This window comes from Geospiza fortis, unplaced genomic scaffold (genome assembly GCF_000277835.1).
Source record: "Geospiza fortis unplaced genomic scaffold, GeoFor_1.0 scaffold112, whole genome shotgun sequence".
Lineage (NCBI taxonomy): Eukaryota > Metazoa > Chordata > Aves > Passeriformes > Thraupidae > Geospiza > Geospiza fortis.
The window spans coordinates 18575785-18585503 of NW_005054298.1; the positions used below are offsets into that span (position 1 = coordinate 18575785).

Sequence of the window (9719 nt, forward strand, 5' to 3'; positions counted from 1 at the left end):
GCCTGCCATGTGCAGAGCTGCAAACCCCATTTTAATGGTATGTTGCAGAGCTCCACAGTGCGTAGTCAGGATTTCTTGTGCTCAACAGAGAATTTCAAGAAGGCTAACATTTAAAACCTATGAAATTTCAAAAAAAACAAAAAGAAAAAAAACCAATTTGTAATTAATTCAACAGCATGTTCCATTTTCAGAACATGAAATTTTTCGGTGCCACAGCAGTACATTTATTCTCTCAAAATTCACCTCTGAAAATCAGAAGTAAAATCCAGTGTTAATGCCACATTGTAGTTTAAAAATGAGATTAAAGAAAACCTGCAACAGCTGACAGTGGATTTGGTCCTGGGGGTCACTGTGGCTGTTGGTAGCAGGGCATGGCTCTCACTCAGAGCTCCAAGGGGGGCTGCTGCCTGCAGACATTCACCTCCCTGCCAGCCACCAGCAGGTTCCCCCAGCGCTGTGGCTCAGGCCCTGCCCCTCGGGGTACAAGCAGGTCCCTGGCTGCAGGGGCCACCATGAGTGGGACCCAACAGCCCCCAGGGCCCACCTCAGCCCATCCACGGCCCCCACCCATCTTCTCCCAGTTATCCTCATGTCCTGTGGCTGAGCAGTGTCAATGCCTGCTGCACTGCCGGGCACTGATGCACAGCTTCTGCTTTTCTTGAATTTTTAATTGGCAGCAATGGCAACCCCTAGACACCTTGCAGTCTTTCAAGCTTTTTTTTTTCTTCTGCAATATTTTGCTTTTCCAGTCTTGCAAATATGACTTACCTGTCTATCTGTTGCAATTTATAGCTTGTTCCTAGAAAGAATGGATTTAATTAAGACAATTATTTGTTTCAGGATGCAGAATGGGAAAATGTCTTTGCATTTCTGTATATGTTTAGGTGTATTACAATGGCTACCATGGTGACACTTCTGAAACCTTTTTGGTGGGCAATGTGGATAAATCTGGTGAAAAGTTAGTGGAGGTTGCCAGGAAATGTAGAGATGAAGCAATTGCAGCTTGCAGACCAGGGGCTCCCTTCTCTGTAATTGGAAACACAATCAGGTAAGCCTTATATTGACAAGTAAAAGGAGGGCTGGCAAATGGGACAAAGGTTATTGGTGGTTTGGTATAAAGCTGATGACATGTTTTATGATTCAAAACCATCATTTCAGTCTGATATCAGTATGTGAACTGCCAAGCTATAATGTTGTTCCTTGGATAAGAGGTATTTTTTTTAAGTGAATTACACTAGGGTCAGCAATGATAACTGTAGAAAAAGACAAAGATATTCATAAAGTAAATTTAAATTAACAGATGTAATTTGCAGTGGGCTTTTGTTTATTTTTGATTTGTGTGTAACACTACACCACATCTGTCTAACGGTGTAAGACAGTTAGAAACCATTGTTTTCATTGACTGTTACAAAGGAATTAGTCAACATAAATAAGCTCTTTGTTTAAAAACTGCGAAAATATTTAACTCGAGAGCTTCTGATCTTACAAAGAGCAGTGCCTGCTAACGTCATAGGGAAAAAAGAGCTGACATTCAGAGATTTTTCCCTATTTTGCATCTCTTCTAGCCTTCACATAAATGCAGTCATGACTCTTTTGCTGATGGCTTTAAATAAAAATGCGTCTTCGTTTTTTAAAGGTACCTATGGATTATTTTAAAATGTTTGCCAAAAGAAAGAAATAGACATATATCATATACATTTCGTTAAGCAATACTTCTTCGGACTGCTAATGGTCCCAACAAGCTATTGAATTCATTCTGATTACTTAAAAGCTGCAAGGCTTAGTCACCTTGAAAGGATGCTGCCTTTTTTTTCCTTTGTAAATCTTCAAATACTTTAAGAAAAAAAGAGAACGGCAAAATATCAGTTAGATGTATTTATAGCTTTAAAAATATTGTAACAGAGTCTGAATCAAACTTTAGTAAAACCTCTTTGGGTTATATCTGAGAAGCTTTTATTGAAGACTTTGTATAAAATTGTGTTTTTGACAGTTTTAAATTATAGGCTAACTAGCCTGGAGAAAAAGGATAGTGTCTTTCTGTTCTTTCATAGGAAATGTTGAATCAGACCCCTACTGGGAAAAGAAATTTAATGCATATCTCACTATCTTACTGTCCATGAATATAATAGAAGTGAATTCAAAATGTAGTTTTATTTTTGCAAATGGGATGAGTCGATAGATGCACCTCATATTTTTGAACACCTAGGGTTCAACAAATTTACTGGTGGTGCTCTTGCATTTTAACAAAATTTATTCTTGAGTAGAAGGGGGCACAGAACACTGGATTCTTATTCAAGCATTCTATCGAGCTCTGCATTCATGGCTGTGTCTAAAGGGCATGTCAGCCTTTGATTCTCTCTGAGAGGTAATTATCCTTTTCCTGTCACGGAACAACAAATGATAGCTAACTACAGAGGCACATTTGCAGTAGTCACATTCATCAACTGCAGAAAAAAAATTCAATTTAATTGTGCAACACAGCTGCACATAGGCTTTTTGAGCATTTCTGTTGTTCTCCCTGTCTTGCTATTCCTCCCTCCAGATCTATTTTTTAAACTTTTTTTTCTGGTTATTTTTTCCCCCTTTTTTGTCTCTTCTTCCATTTTTACTCTCTGTACTTTCTTGTTAAAGTAATTTTCTTTTGTGGCTCTCATTCTTTTTTCCCCATTGAAGGCTATGAATGTAGAAAATTATCACAATTACTCATATAATTGAGCCTCTTTGTAGCAAGTGCAACTCCAGTAGCCTTTCTCCATCATGAAAATGGTTTCATTATAGGGTTTTTCATATTCTCTGACACCATCTACACAGAGGAACAGGCGTGCAGATGAGATGTACTAGGAACAGGGTAGATCAGTAAGGTCACAGTAGGAATAATTAGCTCTGCTATGGAAAGAGCATCTAGGCCTTTTACTGCTACATAAATGTACTGTCCATGGCTTTTAGTCACAAAAAAACTTACTAACAAATGGAGCTCCCGCCTACTACTTTGAAAAAAAGATTTGTATCAACACTACAATTTTCCATCATTAAGACTAATAACACAGAGCCTAGTATACATCAAGGGGAATAAAAAGAAAAATCTCACATTCAAGTGGCGGCTGGGTGCTGACCTTTGTTCCCTTTTTTTGTGTTCAACTTAACTCTTTACAAAAAAGAGCCACACGCCACACCAACACGCAGGTGAACTCCAGCTAGTGCTAGCAAAGCACAGCATTCAGTTGGAAAATCTGATAAATCTCCATGCAGGATAATGCATTTCATTACAGATTCACTACATTAATTCTAGCTGTTTTTAAAAAAAAAAAAAGGAAGAAGAAGAAAAATAACAGATTTGAATGTGACATTGGATTTTTGCTGTGTTGTTGCAGAGGTCAGTTTCCTTGCAAAATATAAATATATAGTCAGTGTCCCCTTTACAAAGCAGATTAATTGAAGCTAGTAGCATGCAAAACTGCATATGAAATAGCAGGTCATTAACTTTATTTCTCAAGATTTTATCATGTTGGCGATTTAAATGTGCTGATTTGTTTAGAACTACTTTAACACTCCCTCTGCTGAAAGCTCACCTTGGCTTGGTGAAGCTGTGTGTTTCAGATTATTTGTCATTTGACATTTGCTTACAGACAGACACATAATACATATATATATATTAAAATATATATATATATATAAATCTCAAATTTCACAAGAGTTAGATATTATAAATGCCTGAGAACAAGTACCTAGAAGCTGAAAACATTTAGGTCCATCATAATGGAAATGTGTCTAGATTTCTTTCATCAGTTTTTCTGTAAAGGTGCTCCAGTCATATCCAGAAATCATCTTATGCACAAATAATGAGAATATTTCCTTTCTACAGTAGGTTTCAGAAGAATTATATCTAGGAGTAAGTTTGCAGTAAATATTCTAACATAGTCTTTGTCATGGGAGCTCAATAGCTGACACTGAGTGTTTCATTGATAGCAGTTCGTTCTTCCATTGGCTTCAAGTTGCAAATAAAAGATTGCATGGATTCCTGAGTTACTTTGCTTAGAAAAAATTGGGTCATTGCTAACCTCTTTCTACTGGAAGGCATATCAAAACTATTGGTCAGTTCCAGTGTAAATGGAATTGGTCCCTATGGTCCATTTTCTTCTACCATTTCTGACATTTTCAGACAAAAATTTATCTAGTTTGAAATTTGCTTTTTAGGCAGTGAGGCTAAGTGCATGAAAGTGTTATGAGTGTAGAGAGCTAAAGAACTTAAAAGTGATGTCATTAAATAAACCAAATTTCAACTCCTACAAAAAATAGTAGTGATGAAAGTATTAATAAATGGTTTAAAATGTTTAACTAGTAAGTATATGTTTTGATCTTAATTTAGAACAATATAAAGCAGATTTTTTAAAAAACTGTTTCTATCAGATTATGCACATTTAAACAATAAGTGGCTCAGGCAAAATAAGTCATTTTAATGTCATCTGTGATAGATTTTCCTTGACAGCTACTGTAAATTACAATTACACTGCTTCTCTCTGCACTTGAAAGTAAGCATTGCAATAAATTATCTTTTATTTCAATCCATCATGTCTGCTTTCAGAAACAGAGAACCTCAAATAAAAGTTCAACACTATTGTAAGAAAAATACAGTAATTTGTGTTCCAGTTTGAAACTAAAATGTACCTTTCTTTCAAAAAACAATTGTTGGCTTTCAAAAATATTACTAATTATACCTCAACATTTATTGTCATTATAGGGAATCCCTGAACCTGTGCATTCCCTCAGTCTAGGATTACTATTTCAGAAAAAAACCCCACTCGAATATTTTCCCTGTAGAATTTTGTAATTTCTCAAATTAAGTACTATGGTACTATTCAAAATAAGGGCTTTTATCACAAATAAATATAGTTTAGGATGAAACTGGTTTCAATACTTTTTAAAAAAATAACAAGTATGCCATTCAGTGAGCATTTTGCTACAAATATAGCTAAGGCAAACATGATTACTTCTAATTAAAAAAAAATCAGATCCCTACATAAGAGCACAATTATCATGGGGCTGTTACCAGTTTCAGTGTTTCTCAAGTATATTCTCTGCCAAGAAGTGTAAGACAAATTTGTTTAACAACTTCAGCCATTCATGTCATGCTGCTCTGCAGGACTGTTTTGGATAAGGTTTCATCCCTGGTAAGAGAAGCTGGCACTGTGGGAGAAGCATCCCTAGCTGAGGATCAGTTCACCAGGATGCTTATCCTTGGCAGCAAAGCAGTCTGTGCCATCTTGTCCAATCAGTCAAATTCTTTCTTCCCTTGTGCCACCACAGAGCCCAGAGAAGCAGTATCTATCAATGCTGAAAATGGGATTGTTTCACTTTTTTTTTATTTCAGTGAATGCTAAGAATACTATACCAGACCTACCCTGAGGAAAAAGTGACAAAATTTGATAAAAAAAGGAAAATGCTCCTCTAGGTGCACCTAGAAGGTATCTGGACAGGACAGCTTCCTAAGGAAATTCTTTCAACCTGATTTTCCCTTTTAACAGAAGGGATTTATCACCCAAGAGCTCCTTTGAGGGGAAGCTTGAGTGTAGGGGAAAGCTTTCTAGAGAGTCAGTCCTGCCTGTTCCTCCTTTGTGGGAATTTCCCTGTTAGGCTGCTGTCAGGACAGCAATGCATGTCTCCACACTTATCCCTCCTTTCAGACAATTAGCTGTTGTCTGGCAACATGGGAAGAGGATGCTCAGATGGCAACTGACACCTATCTCTACTGTCTCCACTCTCTGAAGCACGACACCACCCTATGACAGGCTCTGACAATGGCTTCAGGAGGATAGCTTGGCCCTCAGTAATGTTCCTTTACCAGCTGGGTCACTGCTGATCCATGCCAGTGCCAGACACTGGGCCTGCCTTTGCCATCAGCAAAAGAAAAGCAGCACTGCAGCTCCCTTGAGTCCTCAGCCACTGGGCTAGAACACATGGCAGCGAAACATAAAATCAAGTACTGGACTCACTAAATAATTATGCTTTTAATCCTGCCCAATTCACCTCTGCCCAAATATGCAACAAAGATCAATATGTGTGATAATAAATGTTGTCAATGGGTATTTTTAACAGTGATTATTCTGAAGAAACTTTTTTTTTCTCTTGATGCCGTCTTGTGAGGTGTACCTCTGCTGCCCAAGCATTTGCTCTGGAGATGATTTGCTGGGATGTACCCCAGCCAAGGGGAACTGGCACATCCTTTCCCACAGCAGATGCCAGGCAGCCCAGCTCAGCCATGCCAACCTCTGCCTGCTGCCTTCACTGCTTTCCCACTTGCAGTCAGGGCTCCTCCAGCTGTCTAAGCTTACACTGTCTGTCTGCAAGAAGCGTCTGATGAAGCTGAGGCTGCAATCTTCTAAGATTGTCTCACGGGAAAGCTGCAAAGAAAGGCCACCACTGACAGGTCCTGAGCTGAGCAGTGAGACAAAATGTTGAGCTGCTGTCAGCAAATGGTAAATGTGTGCAAAAATGCTCCACTCTCTGGCATCTTGATTTTTTAATCAGATTCCACAGCCTGGGAATCCTGGAGACTGGAGAGGCTAACCAAGACCAGTAGTTCAATTCACTCTTTGCAGAGCTGTCTCAAAGTTACAGCCAACATGTACATTTACAGGATTACCTTTGCAAGTTGTAGCTAGGATTAGCAGCCTTGTTTTGTTATGAAAGCTGGATGTTTTACTGTAACTCCACAAGGATGTAAGACTTCACCAGGATTTATTAAATACTCCAAAGTAAAGCTAGTAGTTGTGGAGAGAAATGCCTGAAGTGCATGCAAATACTAAATCCAGATTGAAAATGGCTGAATTTCCTACCTGCAGCTTATTTTCTGTGTGTTACTACAGATCTGTTGACCGTGTTACATTTTAAGCAGAGAATACCAAGGCTCTGTCTGTAAACAAGTGGGAAGAAGGAGGGGCACAGTGTCTGTCAGTGTAGATGTCAAAGCCCTGTGAGCTCTGGCATCCCCTCTTTGATCACAGACAGTAACCACTGAAGTACTGATGCTAACAGAGTTGTTTTCAAGCTGTTTGGCAAGAAAGTGGTAGAATTCACCACTGAGATGCATATGAATCATTACTTTGACTGCACGAGGACAGGATACTATTGTAACACTGCCTTCTGTGTGCCCCAGTGCTTGTGTGCTTGGTGCCCAACACACAGCTCCTGCTGCTACTGCCACCCTCCTTGGCAGCAGCTGAATGCTCAGGCTGGAGCTTCCCCTGCTCACTGCAAAGTATGTAGCCATGGTGCTCAGAAGAATACATGCACAGAGAGAAAGCATTTCTGGTTTGCTACAGAACATGGATTTTTCTGGAAGAAAAAATCCAGTAGTAATACAAAAAATGTCCATGCTCTGTTAGTGGTCAGGGATGCCATGTAAGGACACCAGCAAAGCTGAACAGTTAGTGTGATTGTTTATGATTTTGCTAAAAGACGGGCAGAAGAAGATGAAAGAAATCCTTATCACATGTTGCATGAATGGCTTCTCCCATCTCTCCTTGGAGAATCACTTCACTCATATGAGAATCATGATCTGCATTGCTCTGGGCTTGGTCACTGGAGATCTTGGATTTTGTGTATGTTTCTGAGGAATCTAGCTTTCTAACACATCACCATTCCCTGTACTTCTTGCTTGACCTTCAGCGTCATTACAGCCAGCACGCCAAGTTTCTCACCCAGATATGGGAACATGATAGAAAGGCAGGGGAGAAAGTATTTTCCATCTCTAGTAGGACTTCCCATTGCATAATCCTTCATTTTTTTTTTCAAAATAATTAATTTATAAAGTTTATGTATATATAAATTATTTATAAAGCCTGGACTTTGAGTGCAAACAAATTAAGCCCCAATTTCTAGCTTTATCAGTAATCCTCTTTGCCAGTACTTTGGAGTTTGGGGGTACCTAAACCCGAAATTTCTATTCTTCTCCAGAGCTAATGAAGAAATATGATGAGTCTTTTTATCAGAGCAATAAAAGGGTAGAAAGTAATATACAAATCCTGTTAAAACATGTTCTGAAGTCTGAACACTGCAGCATTAACCAACTCTACTCTCTCATTGCCATTTAACTGTGGTGGAGCAGCATGTCCCTCAATTGAGTGGCATTAAATTCTGGGACGATGACCCATGGGCACTGGAGCCAGCACTGCAGAGTCTGTGGAGCCTGGTGTGCAAAGGTGATTACTTTGTACAGCAAGCTGAGGCCACTTTGCACCTGAATAAAAGCTACCCCATGGGGATTAACAGGCTTTAATTTCTGCAACAGCTTTACCTTTAGTTGAGTTTTCTAACTTTTCCAGCTTTCCACCAGTAGTGAACCTGTGAGAGAGCATTTCCTAAGACATAAATACAGACAAACCTGAAGTTCTTCAGTGCCTACCTTCGTTCAAAGAAGCAAATGAAGCTTTTAATGTTATAGGCGAAATCTCTTCAGGCTAAGTGTGTTCCTGTCTTGCTCCTGTTTGATTTTAGAAATAGGATGGGGGTGACATGCAGGGACAAGGGTAACTTTCTTGTCACTTCTACTCCATCTCCAGATCTTGGTGAATCTCTGCATTTTTCTGGTTTGGAAACAGGCCTCTTGGCTGAGCTGCCTTAAATCACTGTGTCCACCACTGCTTGAGTACAGGGTGACCCTGAAAGTGAAGCCTGCAGACATGGGGTGGGCCAGCAGCCAGAGCATACCCTATGTATCTCCAAGTCCTCCAGTTTTGGGGAACTGGATAGGAATTTGCTTTCTTACCATGGGTAGGGATCAATGCTCAGCCGTGGTCCTGCAGGCAGTTCTCAGAGATGCTTCTCCCTGAGTCAGGCCATGAAAGGCAGGCCAGATCTCTCAGGCAGAACTGAAATACTCTAATTGTTATGATTTGGTTTTGCCTCTGTGGCAATAGATTCATTAGAAATACGTTGTTATTTAGCATACATCTATTTGCTGAACTTTCAATAGGTTTTTATACTAAATCTTTGAAGTATTATGGAAGTGAAGTAGTAGGGCTCCTAACTCTCCCTGTTGGCAGCAGGAGCCTCCTCTGCAGGAAACCCAGTGCAGGCCCCTGGGTATGCAGCCCAGCACAGACTCTGCACTTCCAGAGAACTCAGCAGAGGCTGCGGTTTGGTACAGTGCTGAGGCCTCGGCTGCCCAACTTGCCAACTTCAGCTGTGCCATCTTAAAATGAGTTCTCAGTGTGCTTGTGGAAAAGGTTACCCCTCCATTGAGCAGGGAGACAGCACACTGCTGTTTTACTTAGCAGGGCTGGCACAGGAGCTACCAGCCTCTGTTGGCAGGCATGTTAACTCTGAAACCTAACGATGGCTCAGCCATGCTCCCTTCAATGCCTGTCTTTCGCAACAGTGGTGACCCAGGGTCGGTAGCAACGCGGTAGCAGGGGCTGGGGCCGTCTAGCGGAGCTGGTGGTGGAGGCACGCACCCTGACAGGTCCTCTTTGCCCCCGCAGCTCCCTGGCATGGCAAGGTGGCTTCCAAGTCTGCCCCTTCTTCGTCGGCCACGGCATCGGGTCGTACTTTCACGGGCACCCCGAGGTGTGGCACCACGGTAAGCGGCCCCCGCCCGCCGGGCCCGTCTTCCCCCGAGCAATGAGAGGGCTCCGGGGAGGGGGAGAGGGCGGGCGGTAAAGCGAGCAGAGCCCCACACACACCCACCCACCCACCCCCACGCACGCTGCCGGTCCGGCGGG

The 9719-nt window shown here is 41.1% G+C and overlaps 1 protein-coding gene across 1 annotated transcript in view; it reads left to right on the forward strand.

Annotated features, from left to right (window-relative positions):
• The window catches only part of METAP1D (methionyl aminopeptidase type 1D, mitochondrial), a 27192-nt gene that overhangs the window by 15178 nt on the left and 2295 nt on the right, over positions 1–9719 (forward strand). The window contains exons 6-7 of the mRNA XM_005415862.2: positions 885–1048; positions 9480–9577. Of these exons, the coding sequence (XP_005415919.1) occupies positions 885–1048; positions 9480–9577 (262 nt within the window). The remainder of the gene's footprint in view (positions 1–884; positions 1049–9479; positions 9578–9719) is intronic.